The following is a 17,512-nucleotide window of genomic DNA, read 5'->3' on the forward strand; positions in this document are numbered from 1 at the left end:
TGAGGTTAATATACAAAACTGGGTCACCTTCCTATTTACCAACAATGAACAAGTAGAATTTGAGATTTAAAACAGTACCATTTTACATTAGCACTCTCCCTCTACCCAAATGAAAATCTAACAAAATATGAATGAGATCTATATGAGGGAAACTACTAAGGGGATGCAAGAAATCAAAGAACTAAATAAAGAAGAGATGTTTCATGATCATGGAAACAAAGTGCTGTGGTTTAGATGTATTTTGTCCTCTGGGGGTTTGTGTTTTGATCCCCAGAGTGGAGATGTTAAGAGTGCTGGGACCTTTAAGAAGCAGGGCCTACTGGAACCTTGTTACTGTCTCTGTTTTCCTGTCATGTGATCTCTTCCTCTAGCACACACTCCTGTGATTGTGATGCTATCTAACATACAGTTAACATCAATGGTGAGCTTTTGCCAGTGCCATGAGCTTGAATGTACTGAACCATGAGTGAAATAAACTGCTCTCTATGTCTTACCCAGCCTGGGTATTTCATTATGGTAATGGAAACTGGCCTAACACAAGAAGACTCAATATTGTCAACATGTCAGTTCTTTCCAATTACTTCTATAGATTCAATGCAATCTCAATCAAAATTCCAACGAGTCACTTCATGGATATTGACAAAGTGGATTCCAAAGTTGACCTGGAGAGGTAAAAGACCCAGAAGACCCAACATGATTATTGAGGGAGAAGAACAAAGTTGGAGGACTGACACACTTGACTTCAAGGTGTATTGAAAACTACATTGATCAAGATATATCGTATTGACACAAGAATTGATAAAGAGATCAAAAGTAGTCCCATGTAAATATAATAGGTGATCTCTGAAAAAGGAGCAATATCCACACAGTAGCAAAAGATGTTCTTTTAAACAAGTGGTATTGGAAAAACTAGACTGTGTGTCTCTAGAGCAAGACTACATGCGAAAAAATAATGAATATAGGCAGTTTTCACATCCTTCATGAAAATTAACACAAAGCTGACATGGTGGTGCATGCTTGTCATTCCGGTGACATGGGTGGCTAATATAGGAAGAGCACAAGTTCAAGACCAGCCTGGCAACTTAGCAAGATCCTGTCACAATACAAAAATTAAAAATAAAAAGATTGGAAATTTTGCTCAGTGGGAAAGCACACTTGGATTCAATTCCCAGCACAAGAAAAGAAAATCAAAACAAAATGAATCACAGAACCAAATATACAATACAAAATTATGAAACTTCTAGAAGATATCTTAGAAGGAAAATCTAAATGACCTTGGGTTTGCTTTTTTAGCTACAACATCAAAGGCATGGTTCACGAAAGGAAGAATTGATAAGCTGGACTTCATTAAAATTTTATGTTCTGTAGCATCTTAGAGAATTCAAATAATGAATAATTATATACGGATTATTAGTGAATGACCACTAAAATTAACTATGAAATAAAAATAAGATATCATTCTTCAGCTACCAAATTGGCAAAGATTTTTAAAAATAATTTTTAGTAGTATAAGAATCCAGGTGCATAGAAACTTTCATACACACAATGGAAGAGAAAATGAATTGATTCACTGTTAGGTAGCTTTTAACTTGCTCTAAAATGTATATGAACAAAGATATTTAGGGCAGTAAGATTACTGTAAATGATACTAAATGGAGGTTCATGTCACTATACATTTGTCCAAACCCAGAAGGTACAACACCAAGGGTGAGTACTAATGTGGTGATGTTATGCCACTGTAATAGATGTACCACTCAGGTACGTGACGCTAATAATAAGGGATGCTGTGAAGAGTGCATTTAGGAGTCTGTCCTCTGGTCAGTTTTGCAGTGAACCTAAAACTTCTCTATCCAAAATCAAAACTATTTTCTAAAAGATTGCATGGAGATCATGAGTTATTGATGGAGATTATAAGGGCAGGAGGAGGGGACCCAACATGTTGACCCTCACAAGTCACCTTTGAGTGCTCCTATAGCTCTTCTGTTTCACTGTGTCTTCCTTCCCTGGAAGGAACCCTGCAAGACTTTGAGTTTAGCTCAGGGATTCAAGAGACTATCCAGTAGAGAGAGAGATTAGCGCTAATAAATGTACATAGTGTTTGGGGACTGTGCAGCGTGAAAGTACGGAAAGAAGGGAAAAGAGAATGGAAGAAACATAAAAGCCTAAATAGCCGACAGAAAGAGTAGGGAAGCGAAATCTGGCGACCAAGAGGAAGCAGGAAAAGAGCAGAAAGGGTGGATAAAAGGCCAGAAGTCTTCAGAGCGGTCCGCAGCGGTAGGACTTCAGTCCTCAGGCCGGCAGGGGGCGCGCGCTCCTCCCCACGGGCCCCGCCCCGCCGCGCGTGCGCTTCCTGCCCCTCCTCTTCAGAGACGCTGTTGCTGTTAAGGCCCATTAGCTGCTTCCCTTCCTCCTCTACTGGCTGTGGCTGGCGGCTGGGGCGGCTGAGGCGGTGAACGTGGCGCGGCTTCTTTCTGCTCTCCAGGAGGCGGAAAGAGCTGGACGCGAGATCAGCCGGCCGCGCGGCAGCATCGCAGAGGCCGCAGGACGCTGGGGCGCCGTCATGGGCGGACACCCAGCTTGGGCGAGGCCCCGCGCGCGGCAGAGGCCATGGAAGCTCCGGAACTCGCGGCGCGCGGCCGGGGTCAGCGCGGGTGGGCAGTCGGCCGAGCACCAGCCATTTGCTTGCTTGGATCCGGAGCGGTGGCGGCGGTAGCGCTTACTCGCGGGTCCCTGGCGGTGTAGATGGCGAGGCGCGTCGGAGGAAGCGGCGCCCCAGGCCGGCGGACTTCAAGCTGCAGGTCATCATGGGCTCCCGCGGGGTGGGAAGTCCAGCCTGAGGGAGCATTTCACCGAGGACTCCTTCTGGAGGCCTGCAAGTCCACCGTGGGTAAGGCATACTTAAACAAGCTCCACAGTGCAGTGTTCCTTGCCTATTTTTTGTCCAATAGCTCGTAGTGTGTGCTTACTTTATTTATTAACTTACTGTGTTACTCTTAGGAGACTGGTGTTGATTTTAGGCTTGAAGAAGTTGTACTGGATTAAGACTTACAACTCAATCATTTGTCTTCTGAATCCTCTTGCATTTTTTTCATACATGAGCTTTTGGGGGACACTTCATATCCAAACCATAACAGTGTCCAAAAGAGTTTCATGTTTTAGCAATACACCTAGAAACAATCTACAAAACCAATTATGTAGAGAGAAACAGTAAATTTGCGCAGTAAATGTTGGTATCCTTTTTATTTTAGTCTAAAAGGAGCATTTTGCCAAAGAGTGTAAATGAAATGTAAACATCATCATTTGATCTAGAGGAAAGGGTGCTCATGGGGACAGCAGGAAGACTATGCCTAATTTTAGTATAAAAAGAGTTATAAAAACTATGAAGGGGTAAAGTCAATCTAGAAGATATATGGCAAGACCTGCGAACCAGAGTGAGCCAGGTAAAGGACACTGATTTGTGCAGCAGGAAAACCTATGCCAGCCAGAGAAGGGATTTGTCATCATATAGGAGCCACTGAAATTTATTAACAATAAACACTACTTGTTGTCATTTAAGTCATCACTTTTGCCACCCTTTCTAAAAAAGGTATCTTTTGTTGTACCTCTAATGCCAGTTTTCTCTTCATTAAAAGAAAGAAAGAAATTTTAGTCACCAACTAAAATTCCAGTGGACTGGGAACTTTCCCAACTCTGTAATTCTGCCAAAGTCCTTCACCTGAAAACTATCCTTAGAAAATGCTCTTTTAACAGGCTACCAGTTCTATTTTTGAATCTAGGCTAAATAAAATATTCCCAAGTTTTCACCATTATGGAACAATTCTTAGTGTGTTTACTTCTCATTTATTAGTTGATTTGATTGTTTCTTTTAAATGGTAATTTTCCTGGGGTATTCTTAGGATTTGAGAAAAATGAGCAGATCACATCCCAAGTACCTGGCCATCTCAGTTTTGTTTTTCTTTATAGCTGAAAGTAAAAATTATTCATAAAAATTCTACCGTTCTAACATAAGTAGCCTCAGAGGAGAGCAATGCATCTATCAAATAAGCGAGGTTAAGGATTATTAATGCAGAAGCCACCGTTTTCAGTGTCACCATTATACTTTCAGTTAGTAAAATGCAGTGACAGATCCTATCTTTTACATTTCAGTTCTGCAAAAATGAAAATATACTAAATGTGAAATTATGGATGTGTTATGGCAGTATCACATTGGAAAATCACATAAAGTTTTGTAATAAAAACTTATGTAGTAACTGCTGAAGGGATGTCCAATTCTCTCACTGTTGAATAACTGATTTTATAGTGCTTATTATACATTGTTGCCAGGAGCAACAGTAGCAATAATGGAACAACAATTTAGGGCCACTTTTATGTGTGTAGCAGAAGCTTTAAAATTAACACATAAATCTCAGACTTGTCTCTTTTCACATTCACGTTGCACCTCCAGTGTCTCCAGTTCTCATGGAGTAAACTGCAGACTGAAGAACATGACAGTGTAGCCCAGTGCCTGACTTCTGCAACTGAGCCATCCTGGGGCCACTCTCCTTCCCTCTATCCTTCTGCCACTTGCTGTGACCCCACCACCCCCTCCCTCCATCAGCTCCCAACCTGTCCATCAGTAGTCCCATCAGATCATTTCAGGACTGACATGCACAAAGGGCACCCCCTGTTCTGGGGTTGTTCAGCTCCTTCACCATCCTAGTCCTGAGTCCTCCTGATTGCATAGAAAGCACTAGGGACAACAGGAGTCCTCCTGGATTTCAGAACGGTCCCCCAAGAGCAGCTCCAGTTATTCCCACTCAGATTGCTAGTTTCCAGACCTAACTATGGAAATGTGAATGTTTAGAAACTAGAGAGGGGTATCTGTGGCCAGGGTTAAGATGAGAGAGATTCGTGTGGAAGCTGGGTACAGTCTATGAAAGTTGTCGGAAATCTCATAACCCAATGGTTCCTGCTTGCTCATCAGAATCACCAAGAGCCATTCTGTTTTTAAATGTAATTCCCAGGTCCTTGCTTAGTTCTGTTGACTCATATTTTTTGGCAGTAGAATACAGATAATTTTTCTAAGTTTTCTAATTATTGCATATGTTAGACCACAGTGTAATAAGGGGAAGAGCATATGGGATCTACAGGACATAGAGTGTCACAGAATCTGAGTTTCATTAAGGACTATAATGTCATCTAATCTAATCTCTTATCTCTGGCCCAGTCTGCTTCCCTGTTACAACTTCCTTGATAGATGGTTGTCTAGCCTCTCCTAGACCATACTCATGGATGGTGTTCTGTTAGACAGTTATCATTTCAACCCTTGTGATGAGTTGAAATATGCTGCGTTAAGACACCCACTGGTTCTAGGCAGTATTCTCACATTGCATTCTTGTTGTCTCAGCAGTGTAGAGTAGAGCTGGAAATAGTAGTTACTTTTTCTGGATATATTCTGTGGATTCAGTGGGGCTTACTGTGCCCATTGATTTTTTTTTTCCCTATACCATGTGTAAGTGTACATTTTTAAAACACAGTGTTAGTACCATTACCTTAAAATAGAAAAAAAATAGGAATATAAATGTATTTTAGCTAGTCTGAATGGTCTTTTAAGAAAAATCTTTAATATACTGCTGTTCATTAGTAACATTGTCTTTAGATGTCTCTACTAACATTTTTAATCGTCCTTTTCTCTGAAACAATACTATTATTTTAAATGTTAAATCATAGTTGAAACCAAATCAAACCTTTTCATCTGTCTTGGAAGATAATCTTTTTAAATCAAAGATAATTTAGCAACAGCACAAAACATTCAGAAATGAGAAAAAGGGAAACTCCTAGTCCTAGTTCTTCAACTTTAAAAAACTACCATTCATTTTGGTATGTGGGTATAGATTTTCTCATCTTTTAAAGAAATATATTGTTGAGGTACACATACAGTTTTGAATCCTAACTTTTTTACTTAACGTTACATCATAAGCATTTTTCCAAGGTATCGTAGTCTTCATAACCATTGCTTTTAATTGCATTATATTCTCTCAAAAAACTTAGTGATGGGAACAGACTGGAGGCAGACTCCCTGGGTTTGTATTTCAGCTCTGCCATTTATTGGCCTTGTTATTTTGAACAAGTTATTTGACATGTTTGTTTCTTGGTTTTTCCATTCTATTAAATGAAGGTAATGTGATTTTTCTCATAGGGTTATTAGAATTAAATGTGTTAGTATATTTAAACCTCTTAGTGTGCCTGACATATAGTAAATTCTGTACCTGTTATTTAAAAATTACCATATCACCTTTATTATTGAGTGCACATATCAAAAATTACTTAAGTATATCTGTTTTGGACTTTAAGTTGCTTCTGTTTCTTGTCCCTGTAAAACTTTGATGTGAGTAACAAAGTGTACCTTTTAAGATATACTTCAGAATTATTTTTCATAGGTTATTTTACTCTAAAGTTTTTGAAACTTTTTATTTGGTTTGTGTTCCTCTTGAAGGTATTTGTACTGCATCTACACCTTTTGTATTGCTGGGAAACATTTTGGATTGTCTTCCTTTGCATCAATGTGACACAGTATTCACTTAGGGAAAATAATGTTGCTACACGGAAATTAGTAATTGTGTTAGTTTCTTTTCCTGCTAACATTGTCTTTGAATAGATCCTGAGTTCTGAGATTAATTTTGGTTTTTTGATTATATTTCTAATATTGCTGATTGCCAAAATGTTTGTCCCCATGAAAGAATTTTATACTGTGCTGTCTTGGGAGAGCCAAATAAGAACCATGTGGAGAAAAATTTGAGTGCAAAGCTTGATTGAGTAGTAAAAAGTAACTTGAAGATGCATAATTTCAGATGTTTATAGCAGGTACTCAGTGTTGTGTTACAGTATATTCCTGAACATATTTTTACTTTTTTGAAAATGTTATTAGGTTGACAAAAGTGAAAGCACAGTAGATTCTCAGTGCCCGTTAATATTTAATATTTTACTTCCTGTGACTTATTATTGAAGGGGTGTGACAGCTTCTGAAGAATATTAGTAATTTCTGTGTAAATTCCATAGTACATTCTATTCTTCTGGGAAGAATTATTGCAGATGTGCAATGGTAAGTAATTCAGTGAAAAAATGATTATTTTTTAAAAATGTATATGTGACCACAAAAATAGGTGGGCGAATTACGTACCAGTGTAACATGAGTTTTTTTTTGTTGTTGTTGTTGTTGTTGCTGTTTTGCATTATAATTACGTATAAAATAGTAGAATTTGTTGTTGCATTTTCTTAATCTGGTCAGTTTTGTTCCCAAGTTCCCTTCAGTGATCACATTTTAAGATAGACATTACTAGCCTCATTTTTAGGAAATAGTCGATTTATTAAAACTGATCATTAACATTAAGCTCTGTTCTAAGTACAAACTTTGAAAGTGAGAAAAATGTAGTAAATTTATCAATGCTGAATTTGTTTTGTTGCAGATAGTAATTGTTGTGACAATGGTTTCTTCCTCCATTGTGAGAACCATTTCTTTAGGAAAACACTCATACTGGTTAAGAATGTTAGATATTGTTTTAAGACATTCTATATAACATTCAGTTCTCTGTATTATTAGATCTTCTAAGAAGATCATCTAAATCTCAGAGTACAGTCTTCTGTGGACAGATTCAACTCTTTTCGACCAGGCTTTTCCTTCTATCTGAAAAATCAGGTAAGTTTTCATACAGTAAATAATTTCTTTGCAGAAAATTTTCCAGGTTTTACTGGATTGAATTCTGCAATAATAATAATAATAAAAGTGGTTCTAAATAGTCAGAAAATAGTATAGAAAATTGTTAGTGTTTTGTTTTACTTATAAACAGTTACAACAGTTCTAATAGGTAAGTTATCCTGAATCCATGCTATTGATTCTTTATTTTCAAAAATTATTGATAATAATGTGCAGTTGAGTCACACTGAAATATGTATATATGTACCATTGTGTCTGTATTTCTTTTTTTTTTTTTTTTTTTTTTTTTTTTTTGGTATGAAGGAACCTCAGGGTGCTACATCCTCAGTCCTTTTTTTAACTTGGAGACAGGGTCTAGCTAAGTTACCAAAGCTGGCTTCAAACTTGTGATCCTCCTTCTCAGTCTCCGGAGTTGTTGGAATTATAGGCATGTACTACCACTCCTGGCTCTCTTTAATTCTTGTAGGATAGTTCTAGTCAATTTCATATTCTAGGTTAGCACTAGATGTAAGATTTCATCTCATGGGAAATAATCTTTATTTTATCTCCTGCCTTCCATTGTTCTATAGACAAATCCAGATATCTGTTTTTTTCATGGTAACTTAGTTTTTTTTTTTTTTCTGTCCTTAAGATTTTCTTTTTCTTTGATTTTCTTTAGTTTTACTATGACGTATCTATGTCTGAGTTTCTTCTTTATTTATCCTGCATGGGGATTTGTGTGCACCTTAAATCTGTAGATTATTGTCTTTTATCCCATTTATGAAAATTTTATCCAGTGTTGCTTCAGAATTTGTGTATATCTCTTCTTCTGTGTCTCTTTTTGGATTTTCAGTTAAATATCCATTATACTCTTACCAAATTCCCTGTGAACCCTAGAGGAATCTTGAAGATATGGATTTCAGACAGCCTGTTATGGTAGTACCTGCCTATATCCCCAGACTGAGATGGGAGGATTACTTTGGCTCAAAATTCAGGACTAGCCTGTGTGCCACAGTGAGACACTGTCTCAAAAAAAAAAAAATTTTTTTATAAAATATGTATGTGAAAATCAAATGTGGTTTTATTTCTGACTTGATCTTTTTGTCTAATTATGGATTTTGCATTTTATGTTTTGCTTATTTGAAATGAATTATATTCTTGCACAGTTTGTCATTGGATTTGTTTTGAAAATCTTTTTAATAGGTGTTCACTTGCAGAGTCAGTTTAATCTGGAAAATGTCACTGTTTTCAATACTAAGGAACAAGAAAGCACCCGGGGTCAGAAGTTGAGACGGATATAAAACCTCACAGAACATCTCTGTAAGTTCGTTGTTGAAATAATTCACATGAATGAGCCTCTTAAGTCCTCAAAAATTTAAAAACCTTATTTCTAATTCATAGAAACAATATTTTTTTGTGTAAAAATGTTCAAACTATTTAAAATAGAAAGTATAGCTAATCTGTAATTTAAGGTAGATTATGGAATATGTGTTTTTCTATTGGAGGGAATTTATATAGTAGTTATACTTAATAGTAATGTAAGGTAGATTATGGAGTAGCTATACTTTCTGTTGTAAATATTTTTTGAAATTTTTTACGCAGAATTCATATTATTTCTCTAACCATTTATAATGTTCTCCTCCTAACCTTATATGACTTTGCATATATTTGCAAACTTATGTTGTTTTATCCCAAATTAGATTATATAATACATACTGCTCTTAAATTCATTTTCTTCTTTTGATGTGTTTCTGCATCAGTACATTTAAATGGTTCATGATAAGTCTTTAAAAGGATATGTCATAATCCCACATGATTAGACATTTAGGTAATCTCAAATATTATAAAAAGCTATTAACAGAAATGCAGTGAATAGTATTGTATATATCATTGCTAAATTATGCACGTGTTTCCTTAGGTAAGTAAAATTGCTGGGTCAAAGTATATACACATTTCAAATTTTTGTAGCTATTGACCAGTTACTTCTCAAAAGGATTGTACCAATTTTATACTGCCATCTGTGGAGAATGCCTTCCCATTTTCCCGGCCACATGAACACTGGAAATTTTCAATTTTTCACAATCTTTGCTTACTTGATATAAACATCTAAAAAAATGTTTTATTTGTATTAGTTTACATTTATTTGATTATTATTAGTGTTGAACTTACTGCATACTGATTCGAATTTATTTTTCTCCTAAGAATTACTTCTGCATGCAATTTGCCCTTTTCACTATTGTATTGTTTTTATCATTGCGTGTATTTTCAAAACATTTAGCCATAAACCATTTTTTTTTTTCAGAGAATCTGTTGTCCTGTTGAGAAAAAAAACTGGTTTAAATCTTTTCACTATATCTTTATGCCTGTGTTATATCATTATCAGAGTGATCCTTAGTTTTTGGATTCCTGTCATAGAATTCCCATCGTCTTAAAGATTATATGTCTGGATGTTACTGTAACCAGAATTCTCTAATAATGGTTGTCTGTCAGTATGTGCATGACCTATTCTAGCATTTATCTTCTGCCCATTAACTACATCCTGACAGGCTGTCTGTTTTTTTAAAATTTAGCACACCGAGGATAGAGATGAGGGGATGGATATAGAAGAATGTGAAATGGGAGATGATGAAGCTCCAACAGCATGGTGAATTATTAAGCTGAAGATTTCTTGATTTGCAGAAGATGATCCCTTAATGATTTACCAGGTACTGGAGTGAGGATATAAACAAGGAGGAAGGATATTATGCTTACAGATTTGTTTTATGTGTAACTTTCATATGTATGTCTTAAATCCTAAATCAGTAATGGGCTGTATCAATGAGTTTTGGAACTGTGCACATAGTCCGTCATTTAAATAGCCTACTTTATGCATATTCCCAGCATTTGAAAAACCAACCAATGGCAACCTTTGAAGCTTCTCCCCTTCCATTAATCTCGAAGACCTGGTACCTGTGGGTACTGACATTTAATAAAATGGAAGAGACAATAACCTCTTCTTTCCCTTCTATCTTTTGTTACTATGTCTTTTTCTACATCCTTGAACCTTCCCAAATAACGTCTTCACTGTGCTAGTTAGAAGCAGTGAGGAAGAGAAAAAGGAAAGTATGAAGAAAACCACTTTCACCAGTACTTATTAGCACTGAAGCAATGAAAGTTATCAGTAGTTTTAATTGAAAAAATTTACGTTACTGTCACCCAGATGATGAAGAGGGAATTGCTGTATTTGCACAGGAAGTTGTATTCCTGGCCAGTCAAATTTCAAACATAAACACCCATTAGCAACATGTAGAAGTAGTGTAGTTCCATTCTTAACTGCAATACTTCCCAACTTCCTTGGACAAGTTACTTCACCTCCCTGCAACCCAATTTCAGTATCTTTAAAATAAAGTAATGCCACCTACTCACTATAGTTGTTGAAAGGATTAAGTGAGCTGATGATCAGAAAAGACCTGCTAAGGCACTTGGTTGTTATTACTATAGTAGTTGATATTATATAGAGTGGAAAATATAAAGCACTTAAACAGTTTCTATCCAGTGTTTGGTAGCTAATTGTTAACAACAGTTTTTGTTGTTGTTGTTGATGTTGTTTTGGGCGTGTGGGGCATGGGAATTGACCCCAGGGAAGTTCTACTACTGATCTACATTCCCATCCTTTTTTGAGACAGAGTCTTGCTAAGCTGCCAAGGCTAGCCTCAAACTTGCAGTCATTCTGCCTCAGTCTCCATCATCATTGGGATTCACATGTACACCACACACCCAGCAGCTGTAGTAGTTTTTTTAGAGACCCATTTGTTCATGGATAGAGTGGGCCAATTTGGTCAACTCTAATATAATGGGTCGCCTGAAGGGTAAACCTGGCCCCAAGTCACAGTTAGTTGGATGCTGCCTAGGCCTGTGGAGACAATTCAACTCTATCGTTAGTCATAAATTAGTCCCAACTGCTGAAGACTCCCTTATAGAGTACCCAGCACTCAGCTTCCCACCTGTCGCTATTTTTTGAATGTAGAAAGCATGTGGGGAATTACTTAATGGGTATATTAGCAAATGGTATTAAGCATTGTGATATACAAAGCAGAGCAATTACTTATATATCTACAATGTGGGGGGGGGGGGTCCATTTCACAAATTGACTCAAACAGACATCAGTAAAAATTTTTGTGATAAAATTCCAACATGTAAAGTTCTATAAAATAGCCAAACAGTTTTTTTTTAAATCCAGTTTTATATTTTTTAAAAATCCAGTTTTATATTTTGGTAAAATAGCTATACCTTTTTGTTCTTTCTTTCTTTCCTTTTCTCTTTTTTTCTTTCTTTCTTTCTTTATTTTTTTTTTTTTTTAAGGCAGGATTCTCCCTGTGTTGCCCAGGCTACTGCTAGGCTCAAGTGTTTCTCCTGCCTCTGCTTCCTCAGCAGTTGGAACTACAGTTGCAGTTGATTGTGCCCAGCTTGAGACATTCAATTTTAGATAGTGACTGTCACTTCTAATTTGTTACTCTTTGCATGTATAATAGCTACATATTCTTGCTGTGGATAAGAAAATTCAAGAGTTTCTGTGGAATGGTAAAGGTGAAAGATACATTACAGTTGACTGAAGAATAAATGAAAAGTGATGATGTGGTAGCATAGAGTGTAGACAACTCTTTCAAGAATTAATTTAAGGAAAGACAAAAAGCCTCTAACAGGGATATTACCATCAAAGGAGGTTTATTTCAGTTTGTCTTATGGTTTTTCACCCAACAGAAATTCTGGCCAATTATAACATTGTGTAGTTTGAGCCTCTGACCTCCCCTTTATTATAATTGAGTCTCTGCCCAATCTTCTGTGAAAACAATGAACTATTTCGCCTCATGCTGATCCACATAATTAAGTAATTATATAAATAACACACTAGTTTATATGGAAACCTGGCAAGTTTGCCATTTACACAATAAATTGAATTAGATGGTGATTTGGATCATTTTCTTCTATCAGCTAGATTTCATCAATATTGAAATTTGTTTTTCAGTTCACCAAAGGATGATTAGGTAGTCTGATGACTAATTGAATAAATATTCCCCACTTATATTTTTGAGTCATTTTTAAATATTACACAGCAACAAATTCTATCCAAATAATCTCTTTGGGGGAAATAGGGAAACATTTTAATGTTCACTGCCTGATACTGTCATTTCTATTTCATAAAATCATAGTACAGTTGGAAACCTTGGGAGATAATCTCCCTCCAGGCAAAATAACACCATTTTGTGCTCTTTTATGAAGTTCTACATGTACAGATCCAGCATTTCCCCCTTTGCAGCACAGCATAATATTTCACCACCTTTATAATGAGAAATTTTTCCCTTGTTTATACTAAAAATTGTTTTTGCAGCACAGTCTAAACATTGAAATAGGTAGTTTAAGAACTGTATTAATACTATGCAATACAAATGTTTGAAATTTAAGAGTTCACACATCCTATTGCTGACAGCATGGCAACTTAATTGAGTTTTCAGATATTGAACTGCTTTCCTAAGCAGCATCTTAAGTGCACAAAGATTTCAGTGTTCTCATGAAACAACTGTTGACAGGTATCTTTATAGAGAAAATATGGAGGTGGATTTGTTTTCACAAAGAAATCGTTTATAATTTTGAGTAAGGGTCTATCGAAAATATATCTCATACCATTTATAATTTTAAAGATGTGATTATTTAGTCATATTCCAAAGATATATTTTGACACTCTTCATCTTAAATATAGTCTCATAGAAAAATCTAAGGTTTGTTATTACATATCTTCATGTTTGGAAGATTGCCTGTATTTTTATGTATCCTCCTTTACTTTGTATGTCTAGATGAGATGCCCATAGATACATCTGACCGCAGTGTATTGACTATACACAAACTCATCACAGAACATTCTCTTTTGAGTTGAAAGGTGAAGGCACTATACAGTAGGGTATGAATGATGTTTCATGTGCTCCTCCCAATTTAATCAGTACCATGGAGTGAATGCAAAATCTTGTTAACTATTCTTAGATTCTCCAAAATTTTTAAAAATTAATTTCACATTTTTATAGCTGTATTCTTTTAATGGCCACTTGGTCCAACTCTTTCTTAGTAATTAGTATGTGTTTTCTTTAACTTTTATGTACATTACGGTTACATACAGTAACTGGTCGGGTGGAAACTATTTATTTTAATTTTGGAAGGTTTTATGAATGATCAACTCTAAAGTGACAGGGTTTACTTAAAAATCAAAGTGTGTCTTAATAGTAAATTAGATCTTTTGTATCATGAGGTATATTCATTCTAATTATAATGACGATTTAAACTGTATACATTAATGTTTTGTAATAGAATATTTTCCATATTGTGATGTCACCCGTGTCTCTCCTTGACAGTGTAACACTAATACTTTCCTCTTACCCATTTAATTTTAAAATTATTTGAATGCCTACTGTTTGTTAGGCATAGACTAATATGTAAGAATTCCAAGTACAGATTCATGAATATATCAAGTTTTGAAGATTTTGATTTTTTCGTTTGCTTGTTTGTTGTTTTTGATCAGCATAGGGCAGGGATTCTATCTTTAATTTGTTCTTTTCTTGCTATAATTTGGCTAACAGCAGTGTACCCAGAAGTCAGAAGAAAATCTACATGTGAACACATGCTATATGCTTTTCAAAAAGTATTAGAGATGTCATTACAAACCTTACTTATGAGTTCTAAAAGTTTTCTGGTGGAATTTCCTGGTTCCTCTAAGTATATAATCATATCATCAGCAAATAGGGATAGTTTGAGTTCTTCTTTTCCTATTCGTATCCTTTAATTTCTTTGGTCTGTCTAATTGCTCTGGCTAGAGTTTCAAGGACGATATTGGATAGAAGTGGTGAAAGAGGGCATCGCTGCCTTGTTCCAGTTTTTAGGGGGAATGCTTTCAGTTTTTCACCATTTAGAAAGATATTAGCCATGGGCTTAGCATTAATGGCCTTTACAATGTTAAGGAATGTTCCCACTATTCCTATTTTTTCTAGTGTTTTGAGCAAGAAGGGGTGCTGTATTTTATCAAATGCTTTTTCTGCATCTATTGAAATAATCATGTGATTCTTGACTTTAAGTTGATATGGTGAATTACATTTATTGATTTCCTGATGTTGAACCAACCTTGCATCCCTGGGATAAAACCCACTTGATCATGGTGCACTATCTTTTTAATATGTTTTTGTATGCGATTTGCTAAAATTTTGTTGAGAATTTTTGCGTCAATGTTCATTAAGGATATTGGTCTGAAATTTTCTTTCTTTGATGTGTCTCTCTCTGGTTTATGTATCAGTGTGATATTGGCTTCATAGAATGAGTTTGGGAGGGTTCCCTCCTCTTCTATTTTATGGAATACTTTGAGAAGTATTGGAATGAGCTCTTTTTTAAAGGTTTTGTATTACTCGGCTGAGAACCCATCTGGTCCCGGACTTTTCTTTGTTGGTAGGCTTTTGATGACCTCTTCTATTTCATTACTTGAAATGGGTCTATTTAAATTGTGTGTGTCCTCCTTGTTCAATTTAGGCAATTCATATGTCTCTAGAAACCTGTTGACGTCTACGAAATTTTCTATTTTGTTGTAGTATAGATTTTCAAAATAGCTTGTAATTATGTTTTGTATTTCACTCGTGTCTGTTGTGATATTTCCTTGTTCATTCTGAATTTTAGTGATTTGGGTTTTCTCTCATCTTCTCTTTGTTAGTGTGGGTAAGGGTTTATCAATTTTGTGAATTTTTTCAAAGAACCAACTATTTTTTTTGTCAATTTTTTGTATTGTTTCTTTTGTTTCAATTTCATTGATTTCAGCTCTGATTTTAACTATTTCCTGTTTTCTACTACTTTTGGTGCTGGTCTGTTCTTCTTTTTCTAGGGCTTTGAGCTGTAGTGTTAGGTCGTTTATTTGTTGAGTTTTACTTCTTTTATTAAATGCGCTCCATGAAATAAATTTCCCTCTAAGTACTGCTTTCATAGTGTCCCAGAGATTTTGATATGATGTTTCTTTGTTCTCACTTACCTCTAAGAATTTTTTAATTTCCTTCCTAATATCTTCTGTTATCCATTCATCATATAATAGCATATTGTTTAATCTCCAGATGTTGGGATAGTTTCTGTGTTTCACTCTTTCATTTATTTCTAACTTCAATCCATTATGATCTGATATAATACATGGTAGTGTCTCTATCTTCTTGTATTTGCTACCATTAGCTTTGTGGCATAATATATGGTCTATTTTAGAGAAGGATCCATGTGCTGCTGAGAAGAATGTGTGTTCGCTCTTAGTTGGATGTTATATACTTAGAGGAACCAGGAAATTCCAACAGAAAACTTTTAGAACTCATAAGTGAATTCAGTAAAGTAGCGGGATATAAGATCAGTGTACATAAATCTAATGCATTTTTATACATAAGTGATGAATCTTTGGAAAGAACAATCAGGAAAACTATCCCATTCACAATAGCCTCGAAAAAAATAAAATACTTGGCAATCAATCTCACAAAAGAGGTGAAAGACCTCTACAATGAGAACTACAGTACACTAAAGAAAGAAATTAAAGAAAACCTTAGAGGATGGGAAGATCTCCCCTGTTTTTGGATAGGAAGAATTAATATTGTCAAAATGGCCATACTACCTAAAGCACTATACAGATTCAATGCAATTCCAATTAAAATCCCAATTACGTACCTTACAGAAATAGAGCAAGCAATTATGAAATTCATCTGGAAGAATAAGAAACCCAGAATAGCTACAGCAATCCTTAGCAGGAAGAGTGAAACAGGGGGTATTGCAATACCAGATCTTCAACTCTACTACAAAGCAATAGTAACAAAAACGGCATGGTATTGGTACCAAAATACAAAGGTACATCAATGGTACAGAATAGAGGACACGGACACAAACCCAAATAAATACAATTTTCTTATACTAGATAAGGGGCCAAAAATATGCAATGGAGAAAAGATAGCCTCTTCAACAAATGGTGCTGGGAGAATTGGACATCCATATTCAACAGAATGAAACTAAACCCATATCTCTCACCATGCACGAAACTAAACTCAAAATGGATTAAGGACCTCGGAATCAGACCAGAGACCCTGCAAATTATAGAAGAAAAAGTAGGTCCAGATCTTCAACATGTGGGCTTAGGACCAGACTTCCTCAACAGGACTCCCATAGCACAAGAAATAAAAGCAAGAATCAATAACTGGGATAGATTCAATCTGAAAAGCTTTCTCTCAGCAAAGGAAACTATCAGCATTGCGAAGAAAGAGCCTACAGAGTGGGAGAATATCTTTGCCAATCATACTTCAGATAGAGCACTAATCTCCAGAATCTATAAAGAACTCAAAAAACTCTACACCATGAATGTAAATAATCCAATCGACAGATGGGCTAAGGAAATGAATAGACACTTCACAGAAGAAGATCTACAAGCAATCAACAAACATATGGAAAAATGTTCAACATCTCTAGTAATAAGAGAAATGCAAATCAAAACCACCCTAAGATTCCATCTCACCCCAATTAGAATGGCGATTATCAAGAATACAAGCAACAACAGGTGTTGGCGAGGATGTGGGGAGAAAGGTACACTCATACATTGCTGGTGGGGCTGCAAATTAGTGCAGCCACTCTGGAAAGCAGTGTGGAGATTCCTTAGAAAACTTGGAATGGAACCACCATTTGACTCAGCTATCCCACTCCTTGGCCTATACCCAAAGGACTTAAAATCAGCATACTACAGAGATATAGCCACATCAATGTTCATAGCTGCTCAGTTCACAATAGCCAGATTGTGGAACCAACCTAGATGTCCTTCAATTG

General features: G+C 35.9%; 1 protein-coding gene across 20 annotated transcripts in view; it reads left to right on the plus strand.

Annotated features, from left to right (window-relative positions):
* Positions 1-17,512, plus strand: part of LOC306642727 (THO complex subunit 1-like) — a 192,735-nt gene that overhangs the window by 134,206 nt on the left and 41,017 nt on the right. The window contains exons 1-4 of one of the 20 annotated variants that reach the window (XR_013758624.1): positions 1,538-2,887; positions 6,476-6,592; positions 7,580-7,675; positions 10,243-10,316. The exons of 7 other annotated variants lie outside the window; for them this stretch is intronic. Coding sequence is in view for 2 of the 13 variants with exons in the window: in XM_079108473.1 (XP_078964599.1) it covers positions 2,743-2,887; positions 7,580-7,675; positions 8,876-8,973 (339 nt within the window). In the remaining 11 variants the exon portion in view is untranslated. 12 more of the 20 variants (XR_013758625.1, XR_013758628.1, XR_013758629.1 and 9 more) reach the window with 12 other exon arrangements.

Source organism: Sciurus vulgaris (genome assembly GCF_902686455.1).
Source record: "Sciurus vulgaris genome assembly, chromosome: 13".
In the NCBI taxonomy this organism is placed as follows: Eukaryota; Metazoa; Chordata; class Mammalia; order Rodentia; family Sciuridae; genus Sciurus; species Sciurus vulgaris.